The 25,477-nt window shown below is 43.5% G+C and overlaps 2 protein-coding genes across 3 annotated transcripts in view; one reads left to right on the top strand and one right to left on the bottom strand.

Moving 5' to 3' along the window:
- Window positions 1–19,537, bottom strand: part of babam2 (BRISC and BRCA1 A complex member 2) — a 182,361-nt gene extending 162,824 nt beyond the window's left edge. The window contains exons 1-4 of one of the 2 annotated variants that reach the window (XM_033020560.1): window positions 19,487–19,537; window positions 15,370–15,551; window positions 13,919–13,995; window positions 5,990–6,084 (exon numbers count right to left, since the gene is read on the bottom strand). In XM_033020560.1, coding sequence (XP_032876451.1) covers window positions 5,990–6,084; window positions 13,919–13,995; window positions 15,370–15,497 — 300 coding nt within the window. In that variant the 5' untranslated portion in view covers window positions 15,498–15,551; window positions 19,487–19,537. Of the gene's footprint in view, window positions 1–5,989; window positions 6,085–13,918; window positions 13,996–15,369; window positions 15,552–19,330; window positions 19,444–19,486 lie in introns of those variants that run through there. The other variant, XM_033020559.1, reaches the window with a different exon arrangement.
- Window positions 19,538–20,257: 720 nt separating this feature from the next.
- Window positions 20,258–25,477, top strand: part of rbks (ribokinase) — a 182,221-nt gene continuing 177,001 nt past the window's right edge. The window contains exon 1 of the mRNA XM_033020557.1: window positions 20,258–20,505. Coding sequence (XP_032876448.1) covers window positions 20,387–20,505 — 119 coding nt within the window. The 5' untranslated portion in view covers window positions 20,258–20,386. The remainder of the gene's footprint in view (window positions 20,506–25,477) is intronic.

The raw sequence follows: 25,477 nt of genomic DNA, 5'->3' as shown, positions 1-25,477 counted from the left end.
ATACTGCTGTTGGTTTAAGAATTAAGTCTTTGCTACACTTATAATAATTGCTCCACTTCTTTCTTGGGACATCAATGCTAATGTCCATGATAAATATTGTGTATCTGTTTTTATAGTTTATTTAGTATAGTCACCTTGCTTTCTGCCTCTGCAATTGTGCACTTCCTTACAATAGACAATAGGTGCAGGAGTAGGCCATTCGGCCCTTCGAGCCAGCACCACCATTCAATGTGATAATGACTGATCATCCCCAGTCAGTACCCCATTCCTGCCTTCTCCCCATATCATCTCTCCGCTAATTTTAAGAGCCCTATCTAGCTCTCTCTTGAAAGTATCCAAATAACCGGCCTCCACCGCCCTCTGACGCAGATAACTCCACAGACTTACACCTCTCTAAATGACTTTGCCTTCTTAATACAGGCATTTCCCTTCCTGATCTCACCATCATCCACATCCTTCTCCATGGTCAATGCCAACGTAATGTACTCATTCAAGTCCTCACCCACTTTCTCTGGCTCCAGGTATAAATTCCATCTTAGTTCTAGAGTGGACATAGCCTTTCCCTAGCTACCCGATCGGTTATCCAACATAGGTATACATGCTTTGGGATTTAACAATCCTACATGCCGGAGACACTTGTGTTCCACACCAGGGCATCGGAAATGTCCTCGCTCTTCAGGGAATGGGGATTCTCCTCCTCCACCATAGATGAGGCTCGCACCAGGGTCTCTTCCATACCCCGCAACACTGCTCTCTCTCCCCATCCCCGCACTCGCAACAAGGGCAGAGTCCCCCTAGTCCTCACCTTTCACCCCACCAGCCGGCAAATACAACAAATAATCCTCCGCCATTTCCGCCACCTCCAACGTGACCCCACCACTCGCCACATCTTCCCATCTCCCCCCATGTCTGCCTTCCGCAAAGACCGCTCCCTCCGCAACTCCCTTGTCAATTCTTCCCTTCCCTCCCGTACCACCCCCTCCCCGGGCACTTTCCGTTGCAACCGCAAGAAATGCAACACCTGTCCCTTCACCTCCCCCCTCGACTCCATTTAAGGACCCAAGCAGTCGTTCCAGGTGCGACAAACGTTCACCTGTATCTCCTCCAACCTCATCTACTGCATCCGCTGCTCTAGATGTCAGCTGATTTACATCGGTGTGACTAAGTGGAGGTTGGGCGATCGTTTCGCCGAACACCTCTGCTCAGTCCGCAATAACCTACCTGAACTCCCGGTGGCTCAGCACTGCAACTCCCCTTCCCATTCCCAATCCGACCTCTCTGTCCTGGGTCTCCTCCATAGCCAGAGTGAGCGACACCGGAAATTGGAGGAACAGCACCTCATATTCCGCCTGGGTAGCTTGCGTCCGGATGGCATGAACATTGAATTCTCCCAATTTTGCTATCCCTGGCTGTCTCCTCCCCTTCCTTAACCCTCGAGCTGTCTCCTCCCATCCCCCCGCCATCGGGCTCCTCCTCCTCCCTTTTTCCTTCCTTCTCCCCCCCACCCCCCATCAGTCTGAAGAAGGGTTTCGGACTGAAACGTCACCTATTTCCTTCGCTCCATAGATGCTGCTGTACCCGCTGAGTTTCTCCAGCATTTTTGTGTACCTGCCGGAGACACTTAATGGTCTGTTTTAACCCTCCAGATTTCCTTGTTTAAGTTCTTTCCTAACCCACTATTCTCTAAATTTGCTTTGTTCATAGAGAACGTTGTTATCAAAGCAGCCGACAAGGTTGGCGCTGGTGTAGTCTGGTGAACTGACTTTATCGTGCAGAGGCCAAACAGCTGCTCTCAGACACATCCTCATACTTCCCTCCGGATCTGGATCCCACCAACAAACGTAAGGGCATTATGTCCCAGATTAACAGATCGCATTTTCTTGGAAGTGCCCCCAACCTCGCCGTGCTTCATGAAACCAGCATTTACTTTCTGCTCAAGATTCACTAGAAGGACTGCCCGAGACACTCCACTGATTCAGCCTATTCATGATCTAATTAACTAATTTCTTCCTACCGTGGCTCCATCCTTTCTCCCCGATCCAGTCCCATCCGATTAAGTTTTAGTTTAGAGATACAGAGCGGAAACAGCCCACCGAGTCCGCGCCAACCAGCGATCCCTGCAAACTAACACTGTCCTACACACACGAAGGACAATTTACAATTATACCAAGTCAATTAACCTACAAACCTGTACGTCTTTGGTGTGCGGGAGGAAACCGAAGATCTCAGGTTTTTAAAAAAAAATCATTCTGAACCATGAGAGCAGAGAAGGAACTAGTTAGGTGGATGTTACTCAAAGTATATCTACTGCTGTCATGGTTCAGAATGATTATAAAAAAACCTGGGAGGCTTTTGCAAACTCTGCAACCATGATTGAGCACGCCCAAGAGAGACAGAAGTAACATGCTTATGTTAATATTAACCTTTTTTTCACTCAGTTTTATTCCACCAGGGAGGTCTTACCTTCCACTAGCTGCAACCTCCGGCAACCACCTTCAACTAGCATCTCAACCGGCTTCGACTAAAAAATTACCGATTTTTAAAACGGCAACCTATTTTTAGTCGAGGTTGGCTTCGAATTTTTTGAAATAATCGCCGGAACATAGAAGAAGTGGAATCCACTGTCGACCATTAGGGAGACTGACAAAAACCTCCGGGAACCTCAGGGAAACCTTGGGTGGGGCGCAAAGTCTCCAGAGGCTTCCGTTCAGGTTTCCTAAGTGGGACAGGGGCATTACATTGCTCTTTCCATTGCTGCTCGACCTGCTGATGGTTTCTCGTATTTGCTGTTTTCACTCCATGATAATTGTACAACAAATAGTACAGTAGAAAAACTAAATAGGCCACTATCTTTTTATGTAGTCATTCTTATGTTCCGATGAGATAGCACAATTTATGATAATGCAGCTGATTCTGCACTTCATTTGTATGTACAATATACCTACCCGCCCAATAAAATTTCAAAACCAGTAGTAAAATAATTCAAAGCAGCATTGTTATAAAGTTTTCATATGTTTGTTATTTTAAAAATCCTATTCCCATTTTTCTAATATCTCCCCCTTTCTTCATTTTCTTCTCAATTGTTTACTGATGTGTGCTCCTTGATGAAGGAAGTAGTGCATTGGACATAATGTCCATAAAGTACCAGACGTAATGTTGACATTGCTGTGCCTTTACCTTTTGGCTGTTCCAATAATTTAAGATGCAAATGCAATGCAGATGATCTGTCAGGTAACATCATGGTCTAGTGCAGGGGTGGGGAACCTGCAGCCTTCGAGGCCATTAAGTGCGGCCTTTTGAATGAATCCAAATTTTGTAGAACAAATCTTTTTATTATTATTAATATGTTTTTGTTCATCTTTTATTATTTTTATTTTAATCTTAAAATGAACGTATTTAAAATACCAAAGAGTAAAAGAAGATTCAACTAAATAATCCTCCCCTACTGGGCCACAAATAAAACTTAGTAAGTCATGAGGGCTATTTTAACAAAATAATGTACATTTTGAAGTATATCTAATTGAAGTTTCTTGGATGCGGCTTTATTAGATTACAGCTAACTTACTGCGGCATTCCACCATGAAAAGGTCCCCCACCCCTGGTCTAGTGTTCTGTGAATGGATAAGTGATCCTAATCTCTGATCAATTACCATCTAGCAAATGTTTTCTCGCTCCTATCAAAAACAGTTTTGTGAAAAACACTTATGATAAGCAAATTTATCTGTTTTCGGCTACAGTGTCTATTACTTTGATCTTGGAATATCTGACCTTAAATTTTTCAATTACATCATGAACTACTAAAAAGGCACAAAAGATAAAAACTTGAATAAAAAATTGTAGTTAACATTATCCTCCATTAGAACTTGCAAATATTAGCAGTGTTATGTAATATTAGCAGTTCAGTTTAAGTTCAGTATCTATAAAATGTTAAAGTGTGAGGTAGGGGCACAGTAGCGCAGCAGTAGAGTTGCTGCCTTACAGTGCCAGAAACTCTGGTTTGATCTTGACTACAGGCGCTGTCTGTATGGAGATTGTGCATTCTCCCCGTGACTTGCGCGGGTTTTCTCCGGGAGTTGCGGTTTCCTCCCACACACCAAAGGCGTACAGGTTTGTAGGCTAATTGGATTGTTAAAATTGTAAATTGTCCCTAATGTGCAGGATAGTGTTAATGTGTGGGGATCGCTAGTCGGCGTGGACTCGATAGGCCGAAGGACCAGTTTCCGCGCTGTATCTCTAAACTAAATTTACAAATTGCATGTAATATTAGCAGTTCAGATTAAATTCAATATCTTGCCAAAAGAAGAATTTGTAACATTTTGAATTGTGGGATAAGAAATCAGATTTCCAACAATGCCCAGAATTATCTGATAATGATTATAGCAGTTCTTAAGCATGTATTCTTTGAAATAGTATCTTCAGATGGATGGAGTCATATTTTTTCAGTGCTGCTTCCCTAACTTGGCTACTGATTTATGTCAGTCGGGCAAGGTAGTGTCACAGACGATGAGTCACTGCACTCAAGAGTTCAATAGACAGGGCGAGTTTGAAATGGGGAACAAAAGTCTGAGCTAATGGCTGCTTTGAACAAATACAACATATTCACTGGACAACCTGCGTCATGATTTCTACAAAAATAACTACCAGCAAAATATAACTTTCCTGAGTAAAATTTAAGTTTAAAAAAATTCCTTTGAGATTAAAGAAAAAAAAAGTTATCAACTGTTGGCAGCAAAAAGCAGTTGAGGGATGCTTCATTGTATGTTGGAACACCACGTCCTCTGGTGCTTGGCCATTTGCCACCTCAGTAGGCGGCTTTTTGAGGATTACAGACACACCGTCAAATGCATCAGATAATCTTGTCATAAAGCATTGTTTATATGCTGGTTGGCCAAATATTACCTTGCATAATCAATATTTGCAAATAAAAAGCATTGAATATTATATCTGATTTTTCTTCTCGCCCCCCCAGAAGTTCACAAGTTATCCGTATGGTAAAATTCAGTTAAGGGGGTTTAAAAGTTCCTAAAAAAGCTTGGATGACGTGCCGCCCATCTGTAGTGATAAAATTCTGAACAGAGAAATCTGTAAGTACGCACACACCCTATTTGCCCATTGAAAACTGGGTGTGTGCACAGGATACACCATTCCCCCAGATAACTACTCCACATTTTTGTTTGACAGGAAGAATGCGACACAGAGGCATGCATGAGCCAGAAATTCGTCCAGTTAGTCGACTATTGGTTCAAAATCTGACATCCTTTTGTCATCAGCTTTGAGTTTGATTTAAAAAATGTACGTACTTTTGTTAAAATGACTTTTCCTGTCACCAGGCCCCAGACCCTACAGTCTGCTTCGAAACGAGCTAGTCTCTTCATTAATAAAATAAGCCAAATAATTTATCAAGTTCGACAGTCAAGCCAAGTAATTGGCAGACACTTCATTCTGAAATGGTCTAGCAAAACTGCTCAGTTCAAAGCCGATCAGAAATAGGCAATAAACAAGTAAAAGCTAAAAAGCAATTGGCTCCACATTTAGCTGAATCACTTTAAACTACAGAGTGCTTCCCAACGACAAAGTAAAATTACTTTGAAAGATGTTAACAACTGCACAAGAAACCCTCAGCAAAAAATTGAATCTCCCATGTCTATGCTCTTGACTCAAATGAAAGTGGTATATTGCATCTTTTCCCCCAAAGCATATTGGTGCGTCATAGGGAACAATAATGTTACATGCACAGAAATACAGTTGATGGCTCTTAAGTACTTTCTTAATGAATAACAGATTTTTGTTGCACAAATTGAGGTTTCATACATAATTAAATACAAATGTCCTTTACTAATAATGTTAATAAACACTGTCACAACTTCAATAAAGTAAGGGTCGTCTCAGAGCCCCAAGATCAAATCAATGTCAGACTATTCAGAGACCACATTCCAAATCTATGTAGCACGAGCAAGAATCAAATGATAAATTGTGAAATAAAACTCACATGAAGCATTGTGGGTTCAGGCAGAAAATCAATATCTTCTCCAAAGATGAAATCTGGAGGAAGGTCTGGATAATGACAGTTGAAAATAATGTCCCCTTGAAAACAATAAGCCAACATTTATTTTGCTATTCATGACTTAATAGTGAAGCTAGTCTTTGCAAAGTCACAGGAAATAAGTCATTTGAACCTGGGCAAGATTCTAATACAATACATTAGATTGTCTAAATTAGTAAGATTTATTTATTCTTTCTCTTGACAATTGTGTTCCTCTATTTCTGCCATTCAAAGTTTTTGGCATCCCATGAGGACACATCTACATTATCAACTTGTCCACGTCACTTTCAATCACCTGTGAGCCATGATCATTTTACAGATTATTCCATTTTGAGGGCTGTACAGTGGTGCAGCAGTAGAGTTGCTACCACACTGTGCCAGAGACCCAGTTCTATCCTGACTACTTATGCTGTCTGTACGGGGTTTGCACGTTCTCCCAATGACCGCGTGGGCTTTCTCCGGTTGCCTCCCACACTCCAAAGACATACAGGTTTGTTAATTGTTTTCGGTAAAAAAAAATAATTTGTAAATTGCCCCTAGTTTAGTTTATTTTAGAGATACAGCGCGGAAACAGGCCCTTCGGCCCACCGGGTCCACCCCGACCAGCGATCCCCGCACACCAACACTATCCTACACACTAGGGACAATTTTTACATTTATCAAGCCAATTAACCTACAAACCTGTATGTTTTGGAGTGTGGGGAAAAAAACGAAGATCTCGGAGAAAACTCACGCAGGTCACGGGGAGAACGTACAAACTGCGTACAGACAGCACCCGTAGTCGGGGTCGAACCCCGGTCTCCGGCGCTGCATTCGCTGTAAGGCAGCAACTTTACTGCTGCGCCACCATGCCACTACTGTGTAGTAAAAGTGCTCGTTTACGGGGTTGGCGTGGACTTAGTGGGCTGAAGGGACGGTTTCCGCGTTGTATCTTTAAAGTAAAGTAACCTGAAAATCATTAGTTAAATTAACGTGTGCAATCCAGCAGGAGGAACTGGGTGATCAGGAGTGAAACAATGAGCAATTTGCTGCTCCCAACCCAAAAGAGTGTGTGGTGCCATTCAGTGAGATCACTGCAAATTTTCTATCAATCCGCCAGATTGCCAAATGACTTGTAGAAACAAGAAACTGCAAGCAACAGAACACAAGGTACTGGTGTAACTCTGTAGGTCAGGCAGCCAAAATGTAGAAAGAAAGAACTGCAGATGATGGCTTATACCTAAGATAGGGGGGGGGGAGGGGGGGAGGGGGGGGGGAGAGGAAAGAACTGGATGCGAGAAAAGACCAGAACAAATTAGAACCGGCGACAAATGACCTGAAGAACATGGATAGGTAAATGACTTGTTCTCCGATTTGGCAGAGGTCCAAATTAGAGAAATATCAAAGTTGGCAGCTCTGAGTAATAAGCGTACACATCAGTCCTATATGGCCGTTACTTTATTCAGGGACTGCCCCCAGTTCAGGATTTTAAGCAAGAAACAGCCCCTTGCCAGCAATCCTGTCAATCTGCCTCAGAATCCTCTGTGTTTCAATGAGATCACCTAATTATTCAGAACTGGGATAGGCTGATCTTACTTAATCTTTCTCAGTGAAGAGATATTGCAAATTTTCTGCAATTTTGCTTCTCCTTTAATTGTCCAATTGATTTTGAATGAAGCTGTGAAATTTCTTATTTCATACTGATGAGATCAAACATGTTCATTTGGCGAGGAAAGCGGAAGGCTACAGATATTCTTAGGTCTGTACTAATTGATTATTTCCTGGTACATGACAAAGTTGTCCTCAACATTGCAAATTAGTGGCCTTTATTACTATTTTAAAATATTTTTTTGAATTCCATCTCAAATATTCATCAAGTTTGAGAGAGCGTAATAATTATGTATTCCTATATTTTAAATGTTGGATTGGACATTGATTCTCAACACAAAGTTTATAAAGGAGCACCAAATTTAAATTACCAGTAGGCATTTGATTAGGTGCTGCATCAAAAGGTTATTGCAGAAACAAAAAGGTCATGCTGATGTGAGGTGTGGAGAGAAGATTGTGCTGTCTGTAACAGAAAATAAGTTGGCATAAATGATATATTTTTCAGGTAGTCAAGAGTTTGCAGTGAGTCAGGGGTTATGGGGAGAAGGCAGAAGAATGGGGTTGAGAAGGAAAAATAGATCAGCCATGATTCAATGGTAGAGTAGACTTGATGGGCCTAATTCTGCTCCTAGAACTTACAAACTCAGTGAGTGTCCCACGACAGGGGTAGGTGCCGGTTTCCTCAAGTATTTACATTATATAGTCAACTTGGAATGGTTAATGAGGATATGACCCAAAAGTAGCTAAGTGCTGAATCGCATAAGAGGAGAATATAATGGGATATACTTAGTTTAAGTGAGTGGCCTAAATGTTGCAAATGGGTATCAAGTGGGAAAATGTGAAACTGCCTACTAATGCAGAAAGGTACCCATGGTCACCATCACCAAAGCCAGATCAGCCTTCTCTGAGACTGAACCCATGGAAAGCTACTTGTCCAGATGGAGTCCCTGGCCACATCCTCAGAACCTGGATGGCCCAGTTGGCAACAGTATGTGGACATCATTAACCTCTCCTTATTCGACCTGCCATCTTTTTTGCCTAGGTTGCCATCTACAATAAGACCAATCATCCCAGTTCCAAAAACTACATGGTAGTTTGCCTTAATGATTACCACCCGGGGACTCTCACATCTACATCATGAAGGGTTCCAAGAGGCTGGTCAAGGCAGGTGTCAACTCTAGCCTGCTAGACCATACGATCTGCCATGATTCATTGTAATTTACCAACTGTTTCAACAGGTGCCATCTTGCTGGCCCCAAATTCATCCTTGTAACATCTGAACAAGGTCATGTAAACACATCTCCAAATTCCTGAACCTAGGACTCAGCAACCCCTTCTGCAATTGGATCCTTGACTTCCTGATCCAAAGACCACTCAGCAAAATAGGTGAAACATATCCTCAGTGATCATCCCCAAAATTATTGCTCAATAATGTCTGTTCTCAGCCCCATGCTATTTTGTTTGTAAAAATGACTGTGCAGCCTAAATCTGCTCTAACTCCATAACGTTTGCAGAAGACACAGATCACAAACAATGACAAGACGGAGTATAGGAAGGATTGAGAGGCATGGTGTCAACAACCTCTCCTTAAATGTCAGCAAAACAAAGGGACTAGCTACCAACTTCAGAAAGTGGGGTGGAGTACAAATCCCAATCTACATCAATACCTATTAAATGGTCGACAGGTTCAAGTTGGTAAGTTGATATCACCAACAGATTTATGTGGTCCATCGGCATTGGAAGCACACAAATACCTCTACTTCCTCAAAAGACTAAGGGGATTCAGCATGCCTCAAATGACAAATGATCAATGTCCATAGTTACACCATGTTAGGATGTATCACATCATGTTTTTGCACCTGCTCTGACCAAAATGCAAGAGTTTTTCCACTTGATCTTGGTGCACGTGACAATAATAAACTAATACCCCAGAACAGCATCATCACATTATGGAGACATGCAGCATGGAAACAGCACCTTCAGTCCACCGCATGCATCTCTGCCAACTGTCAGGCATCCAACAACACTAATCCAATTTTCATTCTCTGATCCCTGTCAGCTTCCTTTATCCGAATACTTCTGCTCTCCATCCACGGTAGGAGCAAATCAAGTACCCAATTAACAGATCAGCCAGCATATCTTTGGCAGTTCAGAGGAAACTGGAAGACAGGCAGAACATGCAAACTCCTCAGGCAGCAACGGTCAGAATGAAACCCCAGTTGCTCGAGTGTGAGGCAGCAGCACTAACCATTGTTTCACTGTGCCACCCACCATGCTAATAAAGAGTTTGAAGTGCATAAGAAACGGGGAAAGAAAATTAAGAATCTTTCAATGAACAAAAATCAAAGTGGTCCACTTATTCAATGGTGCACGAGTGCTGTACTTGGTATATTATTGGCAGCAGGCAAAAAAGTAGAAACAAAATTGCTTGTTAAAAACCCCATGATCAGAAATAATTATTAGCAGCTGACTATGTGCATGCAAGCCCATTTCATCAATCTGACCAGCTTTTCCATCTGCAAGATATCTATCCAGCAGCCAATCTGGCATCAACGATGTTTAATACTTATACTGCAATGCCAAAAACATTTGTGGCAATCAGTGTGAAACGTATTGAGAATCCCTTCGGAAATCATATATCACACTACTAATGCAATCTCAAAACATATTCGTGTCAACCCGTGTGAAACATATTGAGAACTCCTTTGGAAATCATATCGCAGAAAAAAAATTATAGATTAGTTTAGTTTCAATGAAAGATTTTATATATCTTAATGATTTCCAAATGAAGTGTGATAAAAATGCTGGAGAAACTCAGCGGGTGAGGCAGCATCTACGGAGCGAAGGACTAAGTGACGTTTCGGGTCGAGACCCTTCTTCAGACTGATGTGGGGGCGGGAAGTAGAAAGGAAGAGGCGGAGACAGTGGGTGTGGGAGAGCTGGGAAGGGGAGGGGAAAGAGGGAGAAAGCAAGGACTACCTGAAATTGGAGAAGTCAATGTTCATACCGCTGGGGTGTAAATTGCCCAAGCAAAATATGAGGTGCTGCTCCTCCAATTTACGGTGGGACTCACTCTGGCCATGGAGGAGGCCCAGGACAGAAAGGTCAGATTCGGAATGGGAGGGGGAGTTGAAGTGCTGAGCCACCGGGAGATCAAGTTGTTTTTTGCGAAACGAGCGAAGGTGTTGGGCGAAGCGATCGCCAAGATACACTTGGTCTCACTGATGTAGAGTAGTTGACACCTAGAGCAGCGGATGCAATAGATGAGGTTGGAGGAGATGCAGGTGAACCTCTGCCTCACCTGGAAAGACTGCTTGGGTCCTTGGATGGAGTCAAGGGGGGAGATAAAGCGACAAGTTTAGCATTTTCTGCAGTTGCAAGGGAAAGTACCAGGAGAGGGGGTGGTTTGGGTGGGAAAGGACGAATTGACCAGGGAGTTACGGAGGGAGCGGTCTCTGTGGAAAGCCGAAAGGGGAGGAGATGGGATGATTCCAGTGGTGAGATTCCGTTGGAGGTTGCGAAAATGTCGGAGGATTATCTGTTGTATGTGGCGGCTGGTAGGGTGAGGACTGCCCTTGTTGCGAGTGGGGGGGGGGGGGAATGGGGAGTGAGAGCAGAGTTGCGGGGTATAGGAGAGATCCTGGTGAGAGCCTCATCAATAGTCAAAGAGGGGAACCCCCGTTCCCTAAAGAATGAGGACATCTCCAATGCCCTGGTTTGGAACACCTCATCCTGGGTGCAGATGCGGCGTAGAATGTTTACAATAAGTGCAATGTCAGGGTAGGAGGCAGAAAAACATGTGCATAATTATTTGCATAAAAAGCTGTAAATAAAATATTCTTCAGGATGCACGTCATTTGGCAGGCTAGTGTTCACTGCCTATGTCCAACTATTTTTTAGAAGAGATGGCAAAACAACTCATGCTGTTGGGAGTTATGTCCACAACACTATTGGGTAGAGAGCGCTAGTATTTTGGCCCTACGACAATGAAGGGATGGTAATATGTTCCCAAATAACGATGGTGTGTGATTTGGAAGAGGCATGCAGATGGTGGTGGTCCCATGTGCCTATCGCCCATGTTCTTCTTGGTAGCAAAGGTCAAGGGTTTTGGAGGTGCTGTTATAGTAGTTGGGGCAAGTAGAGTCATAGAATCATACAGCGTGGAAATAGGCCCTTCGGCCCAACTTTCTCACACTGATTAACACATCCCATCTACACTAGTCCCACTTGCCTGTGTTTTGCCCATATCCAGCTAAACCTGCCCTACCCATTTACCTTTCTAAATGTTTCTTAAATGTTTTTGATAGCACCTGCTTCACCTGCTCCACCTCCATCAGCAGCTCGTTCCTTATACCGACCACCCTTTGTGTGAAAAAGTTACCCCTTGGGTTCCTATTACATTTTATCCCCCCTTACCTTAAAGTAATTGTAGGTTAATGAGTCAATAGCACAACTGTGACCATTGTGTATTGGTGGTGGTGAATGGAATAAATATTTATAGTCAATGGGGTATAAATTAATTAGGTAACTCTAAGTATGTGTAAGAAGGAACTGCAGATGCTGGTTTAAACAGTACACAAAAAACTGGAGTAACTCTCCGAAGAAGGGTCTCGACCCCAATCGTCACCCATTCCTTCGCTCCAGAGATGCTGCCTGTCCCGCTGAGTTACTCCAGCTTTTTGTGTCTATCTTTAGCTTTAAGTATGTGCTGTTAGATTTGGAGTGTTGAAACCGCACTCATTCAGAGCAGTAGACAGTATTCCATCCTCCTCCTTGCTTGTCCCTTGTAAACAATGGAAAGATTTGGGGATATGAGGGTGAGTTGCTCACTGCAGAATACTCTGCCTCTGTAATGCCCCCGGAGCCACAGTACATCCATATAACCATATAACAATTACAGCACGGAAACAATCCATCTCGACCCTTCTAGTCCGTGCCGAACACGTATTCTCCCGTAGTCCCATATACCTGCGCTCAGACCATTCCTTTCCCGTCCATATAACTATCCAATTTATTTTTAAATGATAAAAACGAACCTGCCTCCACCACCTTCACTGGAAGCTCATTCCACACAGCCACCACTCTCTGAGTAAAGAAGTTCCCCCTCATCTTACCCCTAAACTTCTGTCCCTTAATTCTCAAGTCATGTCCCCTTGTTTGAATCTTCCCTACTCTCAGTGGGAAAAGCTTATCCACATCAACTCTGTCTATCCCTCTCATCATTTTAAAGACCTCTATCAAGTCCCCCCTTAACCTTCTGCGCTCCAAAGAATAAAGCCCTAACTTGTTCAACCTTTCTCTGTAACTTAGTTGCTGAAACCCAGGCAACATTCTAGTAAATCTCCTCTGTACTCTCTCTATTTTTCTATCCGACTGGTTTAATTAAATTTTGATCGAAGGCGATTCCTCTCACACCCTCAAACTTTGATAGCGGGGACTTGGCCAATTTAAGGGTAAACTGAACAGCTATTCAAATTTGTGGGATTTCAATAAAACAAAGCGCAAAGAATTTCTTGCAAAAACAGTTGAGAAATAGATTTAACGTTTTGTCAATTGTAAAAAATGTTTTTACTTATGTTAATAAGATCAGGAAACGCATTAGAAATGCAGCATAAAGATTTCACAGGAACACAGAGACCATTTGGATATCTACCTCAAGTGGATTAATTTATTAGCTTTGAGGAAAAAGTTGAAGATAAACCAAAATGTGACAGCCCTTCCAAAAGAAGATACATGCATAGTACTGAATCATCACGGTAGCTGCAGTAAGATTCTAAAAGCACAGCTAACAAACCCCAGCGCTTTCATGAACATTTGACTCAAAGTCCTCAAAGGACAATTCTCGTCCAGAGTTGGGTTTCCACGAGTTGAATTTGTCAAACCCCATTTCCCACATTTTGTCTTACTTGTCAATTTCAACAACTTCCACCACCTACACCTCAAAAATCTTTTTCAGCATTATATTTTAACGTGCATCACTTTCTTCTGCACTCCAGAGCCTTCAGCTATCGCAATTTGACCACAATTTGGTCATGAGCTCTTAAAAACCCTCATTTTAATGATGCTTCCGATCATTTTCGTAGCTCCAAAGCTGATGGTCAGTATTTATACTTTCTACATTAAGTGTGCTTTTTCTACAGGAATGCAAGTCAGTTTAAAAGGAATCATAGTTTTTGGACTATTCATGAATAATAAGAGTTACATAAAAGTCCCCACACATTCCCTGACATTTTATATTGATAATCTCTTTTAAAATGAAACAATTGCTGAATATAAAATAATTCTCACATTTTAGCGTCTCTCCGGCATATGGAATGTGCAGCTTAAACCGGTCGCAACAGGGTCCAGGTGTTAATGATGTGCATCTGAAAGGAAGGACCAAAGACCAATTTCAAAAGAAAAATAGAAAACAATTCCTGATAACATTCATACCAGCTATCAGGAAAATAACTGCAATCACAATTCCAGAAGTTTGTTCAGAGAAAATCCAAATGATTTATTCAGTTAGTATAAAACCAAAATGAAAACTTAACAATGTCAAATTGCATAGGGATATGTTTTTTTACTACATCTTCAATAATACAATACAATTATATTAGGTTTCATAATATAGAGTCATTGAGTGATAGTGTGGAAACTGGCCCTTTGCCCCAATTTGTCCACACCAGCCCAATATGTCCCAGCTACACTAGTCCCACCTGCCTATCCCTCCAAACCTGTCCTATCCACAAAATCTGTACCAATAGCATCTTGCAGCTCAACATTTCAAAACTCACTTTGCTTAAAACTGTAAGCACTGCATTCATTTTGCATAGCAATTTTTTGCAAATAACATCTAATTACTTTTGAAGTCCTGGTTGAAGAAAGTGTTTAGCACACTCAATAAATTATTTTTCTTCATACACCAGAAAAAAGAACGGTGGATACCTCTGTGAAATGGGGTTGGCGAGGGAAAAGAGGACTTGAGTCTATGAAGGAAGGAGGACTCCATGTGAAAAAAGTGAAAAACAATTTAAATAGTGGCAACATGTAAAGCCACCTGCTTAGTATCAAAAGGCTTGTGTATCAGGCTAGCTTTAATCAACCATCAGATCAGTTTGTAAATGCAAAGAATTCATCGTATGGCACTGAAATTGACGACATATACCAAACATGTGGGTTGCACATTAATAATGTTAAAACTCCTTTTTAGTGCAAGCTCTCAAAACGTTTTTCCTTTTTACGAGGTGAAAATACACTATGACACAAAAAAGGAATATCATTCTGTACAAGTTCCTAACCTTCTACCATAAAACTGAAAACAATGGCTTGATGAAGCTTGTCTACTAAACTGCAGTATCATTAGAAAAGTTGCATATAAAGTGAGCTCAAACCATCAGTCCACTTCTCTATGTGTAGGAAGGAACTGCAGATGCTGGTTTACACCAAAGAAAGACACAAGGTGCTGGAGTAACTAAGTGGGACAGGCAGCATCTCTGGATAGGAAGAATGGGTGATGTTTCGGGACGAGACCCTTCTTCACACTGAAGAAGGGTATCGACCTGAAACGTCACCCATTCCTTCTATCCAGAGATACTGCCTTTTCCACTGAGTTGCTCCAGCATTTTGAATCCACTTCTCTACTCAGTCACAATTTATATCAAATTATTGCACTGTGAATATAGAAATCATGAATAAACACATCACAGGATAATAAAATGAATTAGACTTTTAATACTTAATAATCATCAATTACTTACCCTGACTTAAGGTCTGTTATTTTGAGATTGTTTGTGGCATCCAAGCCAATTTTGCCATTTCTAACCACATTGGAGATAAAGGGACGAAGTGCAGGAGAAATTCTATTCAAGGCAACTTCTGGTGACATTTCAGCTCGACTAACTCCACAGTGCCAATATCAAAGACCAGTGAACAGGATAGCCTGCAGTGATGAATATGCAAAGAAAAACAATTAAAAAAAAAACTATACTTGAAAAATAAAACAATTAATTACTTGATATCTCTTTTGCAATTGCGATAATTCTTCAATATCAGTGGGGCCAATATGAAAACGCTGGCATTAATTGCCTATTCATGGTTGTCCAATTGTCTTCTGATAGGTAATGGGTGTTTGCCACAGGAAGGCCAGCCCAACACTAAATGCCAATGGCAGTTAAGAAGATATTAGTGAAACAGTTGTTTTTTTTTCAAAACAAGAATTGGCAAGCCACAAGTCAAGTCAAGAGAGTTTATTGTCATGTGTCCCAGATAGGACAATGGAATTCTTACTTACTGCAACACAATAGAATATGGTAGGCATAGATACAGCTCAGATCAGTGTGTCCATATATCATAGAATATATATATATATACACACACATAAATAAACAGATAAAGTGCAATAGGCTGTTATAGTTCAGAGTTTGTTTGAAGTTGTGTTTAATAGTCTGATGGCTGTGGGGAAGCAGCTGTACCTGAACCTCGATGTTGCAGATTTCAGGCTCTACAAGCTTGACTTGACAAGCCACTATCTTTGAAGCTACATTCATGGATAATCCACTCTTCTGTCTGATCACCATTATCCCATACGCTCCGTGCTCAAAAATACATCAATCACCATTTAGGACTGAGATGAGGAAAAACTTTTTCACCCAGAGTTGTGAATCTGTGGAATTCTCTGCCACAGAAGGCTGTGGAGGCCAATTCACTGGATGCTTCCAAGAGAGTGTTAGATTTAGCTCTTTTAGGGCTAAAGGAATCAAGGGATATGGGGAAAAAGCCAGAATGGGGTACTGATTTTGGATGATCATCCATAATCATATTGAATGGCGGTGCTGGCTCGAAGGGCCGAAAGGTACCTATTTTCTATGTTTCTGTGTTTACTGGACCCCAGTGATACAGAGCAACAGACAATATGCACCTGTACAGGACTGCAGTGATACACAGCAACTGACCTATACCCACCAGTATTGGACTCCATGATACACAGCGACTGACCTGTATGCACAAGAATAGCACCCCAGTGAAACAATTTCTGAAGTGTACGATACAAAGTGCAGGAATAGCTCAGCGAGACGAGCAGCATGGATAGGTGATATTTTGGGTCGAGACCCTTCTTCAAACTTCAAACAAAAAAAAGAAAGGTCCAGCGTTCGATATGGACTTGGTTACGCAACCAGGTAAACTTTAGACCTCATCCAGTGATCAGACCTGCCCAAACAGCATCATGTCCAGCGTGCTCTGGTCTTGACATCAGCCAGGCTATGAACAGTGCGACTTGGAAATAGAGCATAGTGCAACATGGAGTCTCATCTGCAGCCCCAGTGCACTTCTCGCGATCCTTGCATTCTTCACCAATGGGCCCCAGCAGCTCAATGCCCATGATTTGCTTGGGTTCACAAAAGTTACTTTCACAAACCATCCAAAGTGTTAATACAATGAAAAATTACAATTATAAATAGAAGTACAAATGGGAAAGAGGGAGATTTTTTGGACGGGAAGTTAAAACCTGTTTCTTTTTTTCCACTTTAGTCTTTATTGCCTTTATGCAAAGACAAATAAAACACAACGAAACATACAACAATGCAGTGAAACGTACAACAGTGCAGTGCAGTTCAGTTTACCCGTTTCGATCCCATTGATGAGCTTGTGTTGGTCTGCTACCGAGTTATCTAAACCAATTGCATGTCATTTGACCTAATGATCACAAAGTTGGAATTACTTGTGATACATATACTGCAATTATCATTAGGGAGGCTGAATAGTTGAGCTTCTCATGTCAAACTGTTGAAACATCAGGTCATTGATGTGTGAACTGAAATCAATGAGGTTTAGGGAATGTTTTGGAAGAAACTGCAGCTGCTGGTTTAAACCGAAGGTAGACACAAAAATCTGGAGTAAATCAACAGGCAGCATCTCTGGAGAGAAGGAATGGGTGATGTTTCGGGTCGAGATACTTCTTCAGAATGTTTGACAGGGTAGATGTAGAGTGACTGAGCTCAGGTCCTGAACCAGGCAACCAATTCATGGTAAGCTGTTTAGGTTTGATCTGTGGGACAATTTCTTACTTAGGGTTAAGAAACTTTGGAATTCTTTACCTCAGAGAGCAGCACATTTTAAGACGAAAATCAACAGAGGCATGAATACCAGGGGAACTTTGCAATTGCATTGGGGAAATGGAACTGAAGATCAGCAGTGACCTTATTTGATGGCCGACAGGTATAAAAGCAATTTGGCCTATTCCAGTCCCTAATTAAGTTAAAATAAAAAATATGCTAGAAGCATTCAGTTCAGGCAGCATCTGTAGAAAGAGGTTAATATTTATGTCTAAGGATGATGAAAGGTCCATAACATTAAATCTGCCTCTCTCTGGATAGATGCCTGGCTTACTGAGTACTGCCATTATTTCAATTTATGTTATTATTGAGTTCCAAACATATGTATATATTTCAATTTTCTATCTGTTTATGTTCCTTACACTATATTTGTATACAATGAAGTCTATCTTACACTGCAATTAATGAACAATCAAATAGAAACTACTGGGAAGGAATGAACTTCATTGACAGAAATGGTATGATTTTTTTTGTGCCAATTAATCATAAAGACAAAATTATGATATTTAAGGATCATGATCTTCTGCCTATACAAAGATTTCTGGGTCTGAAGATGGGTCCCAAACCAAAACATCTCCTATTCATGTGCGAGAAAGAACTGCAGATGTTGGATAAAATCAAAGGTAGACACAAAATGCTGGAGTAACTCAGCAGGCGAGGCAGCATCTATGGAGAGAAGGTATGGGTGACGTTTCGGGGGTCGACCCGAAAGTCACCCATTCCTTCTCTCCATAGATGCTGCCTCACATCACCTATCTATGTTCTCCAAAGATGCAGCTGACCCACAGAATTTTTCCAGCACTGTCTTTTTTCCTTATTTCCACAATTTTCTGTACTTTTTTAAACGATAATTATTTAAAATAAAGTACAGTTTGTTCAGGTTCAAAAATCACAGTATGGTTAATAATGAAAGATTGATCTTTATTTAATAACAATAAATATCAAGACTGGCCTGCAAACATGCAAAGGCTGAACGTTGATGTTTTGTCAACAAAACGAAAGTTTTATTTTGATTTCAGAAACCTATAGGTATTGGGTCTGCTTGTAACTTTTAAGAACACAATAACTGTGGGAATTGCATACAGGGAGGGGGGGGGGGGGCAGGCAAAACATACATGACTAGTAAGGGCACCTCAATTGTGAATGATAAGAGGATAAAAACTTCCGAGTGCAACGGAGAAAAACAAACCGGTGACCTTTTCTCAACGTACGTCAGTCTGAAACCTAAATAAAGCTCCAAGTGCTTTTTTTTTTGCAGAGCTTGGCACCTGCGTCACTTGTGAAGCTGCGGCGATGTCACCCCCCAGGATATCTGCACCCTCCTGCCCTGGGCTGTGATGCAGGAAGCGGCATGCAGGGCTTGTAAACAAGTGGGCTGCACTACATAGACCCATTATTGCATTGCACTCCTCTCTCTCTGTCTCTAATTACAGCAGAATGCGATGCAGTCACGGTCATTGCTCATTGCATTCTAACCGGGCAGTGGCTGGGGCCTCCGGTCAGGCAGGAAGGGGTTGCCATCAGCTGTTTTAATCGTACACACATATAGAGAGAGATAAATACATGTAATATAGACGTGTACACACACCCCCGGCGACGCGAGTACCTGCTTGAGGCCTCCCGGCGATTCCCATCCACACGCGGCACCCGCCCACTCGCGCCCTTTCCACCGGTTCAAACGCTCCGCACCCCCCGCCCCTCCCCCTCCCCCTCTCCCTCTCCCTCTCCGTTCCCACGCCGGGCCCCACAGCGCATGCGTCACCTCGCCGGCGGTGATCCTGCGAACGTTGCGGCACACAGAGCCGGCCGCGCATGCGCACCAACGCCCGCCAGCCCGCCCATCCCCTCTCAAACGCTCCGACGCGCCGGGCTCCTGTCGCGCATGCGCGCAGTCGTTCTGTCAAACGCTCCGGCGCGATTGAACCAGCCGCGCATGCGTACGATCGTCCGCTCCTCCTCTCACTCCGGGAGCTGGCCGCGCATGCGCTCGCTCGCTGGCTGACTGGTCATCTCACGCTCCTTCGAGCAGTTGGCTGCGCATGCGTGAGTTCGTCCTCTCTAAAACGGTCCGGGGCGGGCGGTCGGCCAGCCGGCCGTGCGCATGCGCATTCTCGTTGGCACATTGCACTCAACCTCTGTCTAGCTCTGCGACGCGACCAACCGGCCGCGCATGCGCGCGCTTCCGTCCTCACTCCCTCCCCAACGAACTCGCCGGCTCGCGCTCATTCAAACCGAAGATCTTAGAGCAGAGATCTTTGTTTCAAACGGCCCGCGCGCACCAACAACCCGTTCTCTGCCCGCGCTGGTGCCCGCGCTGGTGCCCGCTCGCTCCCTACAACCGCAACAGACCCTTAAACAGATGCACTAATAAATCGTATGCCGCCGCATGTGTTGCAGTAGAGCACAAAATGCTGGAGTAACTCAGCGGGTCAGGCAGCATCTGTGGGAGGGAATGAACGGACAGACCACCCACCCTTCCTCAGTGCCTGCAGCATTTTGTGCTTTGCTCAGGATGCCAGCATCTGCAGTTCCCCGTGTCTCTACCTGTTGAAGCATTATATTTGTCAAAGTCAGGCAGCCTACTACAATTGGGGTCTTGCTGCAACCGCGGTCGCATTGACCTGTGCTTGCACCGAGTTGTTCACTGTTGCTGCACCGCTCCATGTCACAGTTACGTCTGCTTAAAAAACCCATCACAAACATGTCAATTCCAGCAAACAGCTCTGCCACTGCGGCTTATGATATAGTGGTTGTAGGATCCTGCATGACTGACTTGGTCAGGTTAGTGCATGTGTATATGTACAATAACATAGAGGCATCTCTTATGTGTTTTATCATTGCATATATTGGAGCAACTGGGTCAGGTTAGTTTATGTGTATATACATTAGTATTGTAGAGATATCTAATGTGTTTTTGTCATTCTGGTTATATATTAATGTTATACATCTCTGTTTTGCCATTGAATATAAAGGAAGAACTTGATCAGGTTGGTGTATGTAGTTATATACATTAATACTTTACAGACATGTATTTTGTGTGTTTTGCCATTGCACATATTGGAACAATTCAGCCAAGTCAGTCTATATGTATGTGTACATTAATATTAACGAGGGGAGATTATGAGGATGTTAGGCACAAAATGTTGGAGTAACTCAGCGGGACAGGCTGCATCCCTTGAGAGAAGGAATGGGTGACCTTTTGGGATGAGATCCTTCTGCTGGGTCTGGAGGGTTTGAATTATAAGGAGAGTCTGGATAGGCTGGATATTTTTCTCCTAAAACTAAGAGGACGAGGACTGATTTTATAAAGGATAGGGATGTGTTAATCAGTGTGAGAAAGTTGGGCCGAAGATGTTTCAATCGGTGGACTTAGCATTCGGTAGCTCCAGCACGGCGACCCGGGCAAGGCATCGTCCGCTCCGTGATGGCACTCCAGCACTGTGCCGCCACCGAAGCCGAGGTTTTGGCCGGTCCCGACAGGAAACACCGCTCCAGTCCCGATGGTAGGCCGCGAGGACGGGGCGAAGATGCGGTTCGGAGAAAAGCCGCCTCTCCAACCAGGTAGGGACTGAGAAATGCAGTTTCCCCCTTTACCCCTTTAACCCCTCCCCCCACACATAAAAAAGATTAGACCTCCAAACTTTTTACATACTAAAAATAAAAAAAGGAGTGAAACGACAGACAGCTGCAGGCAGGGTAACCATACCCAACTGGACGGCGCCCCTTATATGCCCCCTAACCTTTGATCGATTGAACAATACAAATATCTGAACCTCAAACAGACAACATTTATGGTTTGCTGGATAGCACTGATCCCTGTCCTCCCAAATGCTTCTAAAACCAGTCTGGTATCTGGTATCTCAAGGTATTTGGAAAGAAAACTATGTCTGCAAATTTCTCTGGAAGGATCAGCAAAATAACATCCACATCATTTCCCAGGCCAACATACCCAGAACTGAGGCCCTAATTATTGTTTAGAGATAGTTTAGAGATACAGCATGGAAACAGGCCCTTCGGCCCACCGAGTCCATGCTGATCGTCGCTCATTCATTCACACTAGTTCTATGTTATCCCACTTTCGCGTCCTACATACTGGGGCAATTTGCAGAAGCAAATTAATCTACAAACCCGCACGCCTTTTGGGATGTGGGAGAAAACCGGAGCACTCGGAGAAAGCCCATGTGGTCACAGGAAGAATGTGTAAACTCCACACAGACAGCATCCGAGGTCGGGATCGAACCCAGGTCTCTGGTGCTGTGAGGCAGCAACTCTACTGCTGAACTACTGTGCTGCCTAATTAGACTCCATCAAGCAATGTTGTGCATCTGCCTGATACCAAATTCCGGCGATAAAAGCCTCTATTTTGAACTCTATTGTGGGAGAAGATCATATCCCGACTCATTCCTGGAATCCTTTGGCCCACAATCGCTCATTGTGAAGAAGAAACACTTCAGAATGGTGTTGAGAACCCTGACCATGCATCAAAAGCACAGGATGCCCATGGTAAGTGACAGACGGCACATACAACCTCACTAACTACTAGCCTGGACTGAGAGAGGACTAAGATGAGGAAAAACTTTTTCACCCAGAGATTTGTGAATCTGTGGAATTCTCTGCCACGGAAGGCACTGGAGCCCAATTCACTGGATGCATTCAAGAGAGAGTTGGATGTAGCTCTTAGGGCTAACGGAATCAAGGGATATGGGGAAAGAGCAGGAACAGGGTACTGATTCTGGATGATCAGCCATGATCATATTGAATGGCTGTGCTGGCTCAAATGGCCGAATGGCCTATTCCTGCACCTATTTTCTATGTTTCTATGAGGAGCCAACTCCTACTCCAGCCTTGGATGAGCTTGTGATTGGCCTTGGTGCCCATCAGAATCGACAAGTCCAGGCTGAATCCATTAGGACTGCTTGAGATAAAAACAAGTATTTAATGGAGGAACCAGGGAAGTACAAAGCAGAAAATGCTGCAAACACTCAGCAGCCTGCTGAGAATTTCCAGCACTTATGTTTTTTTTCCAATTTCCAGCATCTGCAGTTTTTAATTTTAATTTGGTGCTATGGAATCCTACCTAGGTCAAAGCTGATTTGAATTTTTGATGTATTATCTTTTCAGTGTTCTGTGGCTGCTCCATTTTGGACATTGTGCCTAATTGCTGTGTCAATGCCTAGATTAGTGGTTTGCAAATGTAGGGTGCCTTGTTTGGCTATGCATAAAATAACAGCATTCTTGCTTCGGTGATGAACTGACACGTGATACCATTTCCTGCGCATTGACGGATGTTGTTCACTTGCTCCATCCACGATCTGTAGCAATATAGACCCAAAATGCTGGAGTCTGATGACCCGTTCTCCCGTCCCCAAAGGTCACCCTCCTCTTGGACTCCCTCGGATGGCCTTCTACCTGCTTTAGACCTTTTCATTCTAATTGCTGGCGTGATATCAACCATCTTAACTTTTCCACTCTCCTTACTCTAATCTCACCCCCTCCAAACATAAACCCTCCTCGCACTCTGCAACAACCCCGAAATTATCATCAAACCCGCCGACAATGGAGGTGCCATGGTAATCTGGCGAGCTGAGGCCAAGCAACAACGCTCATACACCGCCTACTTCTCCTTGGATCATGATCCCACAAGTGAGCACCAGGCCATTATCTCACAGACCATCTCTGAATTTATCACTTCCGACTGCCCACCACAGCATCCAACCTTAAATATCCACTCTCCTGTGGCTTTATGTTAAAACAACGTGATTGTGCTGCACAATGATTTTATAGAGATTAAATATTGTATTGAGAATTGGGATGAATGCCACACAACAACCAGGACCAAGGAGCTGGCTTGATAAGCAACCAAGCATCACCTGAAGCAATTACTCCCTTACCATCAGTGCATTGTGTCTGCAGGTGTCCTGCATATAAAATATACTGCAATAACTTGCATAGGCTATAAGCACCTTGCAAACCCAACCTCTTCCATTAAGGAGGATAGTGATAGCAGTTGCCACCTCTGCAGGTTCCCCTCAAAATTACATGCCACCCACACTTGAAAATATATCATGTACGACACAATGGTGCAGCTGGTAGAGATGCTGCCTCTCAGCGCTAGAGACTCGGGTGCAATCCAAACCTTGGGTGCTGTCTGTTTGGAGTTTGCACATTCTCCCTATGACCACATGGGTATCCTCCAGGTGCTCCGGTTTCCTCTCATCCCAAAGAAATGCAGATTTGTAGGTTAATTGGCCTCTGCTGGTGTGTTGGGATTGGATGCAAAAGTGGAATAACGTAGAACTAGCCTAAGCGGGTGGACAGTGTGGACTTGGTGTTCCGAAGCACCTGTTTCGATACTGTATCATTCAATCTTTCAATCAATTGCCAGTCTTCCATCATTGTTGGGCCTAAATTCTACAATTCATTGACCAACAGTACTGGGTGTGCGTGCAATAGATGACTGCAGAAGATGACATGCCACTTTTTTTTATCAAGGGCAATAGGGAATAGAAAAAAATACTGAAATGGCCACATCCTTAAAATGAATAATAAAAAACATTTACCAAAACATCCTGCAAATGGAATATACATGTACTTTTGAAACTGAAGATGCCCTCAAAAGGTTAATTTTTGATTTTATTTGGATACTAATAATTGCCGTCATGACCAGTGCTGCCTTCCCATTTCTATTTACTGTTTATAAGAAGGGTTCCCAACCTGGGGTAAATTTGTTGACTGGATTTGTACATATTTTTTCTTATTAACTGACTGTGTTTGGTTCTGGTATTTGTTCATCATTAGTTCATAAATAAGTGAAGCTAGACTAAGTGGGACCCGTTGGGTCCCTGTCACACAGGAGACTTGGTCCCCCAACGCAGTATTCCACCACTCACCCATAGCCCTCCTCTCCCTTCTTGCGTGCCCCGGAGGAGCATCAGCCGGCGGCGCCCTCAGAGCCAGGCCTCGGCTCAGCCCGGAAGCAGCAGCAGCTACGGCCGCGCTAGCGTGTGGGCGGGGGAGAGCTCGTAGAAATGACTGGGGAAGTGCCATGGGGGAGAGGGGGGGTATCACGGGGTAGGGGGACCAGAGGGGAAGGGGCTGGAGCTGCGGGGAGTTGCGATGGCGGTGCATTTGGGACTCACAGCGGGTGATGGACGCTGTCCTCCGCCAGGATCAGATTCACTGCTTTCTGTTTGGCGACATCCACGACTCCACACCCCGCCACTTCCGGTCCCTCCGAAAATTGTGCCCGGTTGGAGACCTCCGCCGGCCAACCACAGCGTCCCTCAGCTCCAGTAATGACACGATGGCGCAGGAAGGGGTGGACCATCCCGCGGAGTGAGAGGAGAAGAGACTAATCCGCCCAGCGCTGACTGGCAGGAGAGGAGATCGATCTGCGCACGCGTGGTTTTAAAGATTTTTAAACCTCACTAACTTTTACAATATACTACCGATCGGAACAAATCTGCAGCACAGGAGAACGGTGAGTAAGCTGACGAAAAATCGTAGCGCTATCGCATACCGCTTTTGCGCAAATAGAAAAAATTGCGCAAACCGGAAGAGCACATGATCAGAGCTTTAGTTATGTATAGATAACATTGTTATGTGCTATTAAAGTTGCCAGGGGTAAACGGGACAATAAAGGTTGGGAACCCCCGCTTTAGAAGGCGGTGGTAAGGTACTGCCTTTAACCACTGCAGCTGTCCTAGTGATGACATTTCCACCAAGTTTTCCAAAAAAAGAATTCTCCTCACCT

The sequence above is a fragment of the Amblyraja radiata genome, chromosome 5 (assembly GCF_010909765.2).
Source record: "Amblyraja radiata isolate CabotCenter1 chromosome 5, sAmbRad1.1.pri, whole genome shotgun sequence".
In the NCBI taxonomy this organism is placed as follows: domain Eukaryota; kingdom Metazoa; phylum Chordata; class Chondrichthyes; order Rajiformes; family Rajidae; genus Amblyraja; species Amblyraja radiata.
The sequence above is the reverse complement of the archived record's forward strand: the minus strand, read 5'-3'. Positions and strand labels throughout refer to the sequence as shown.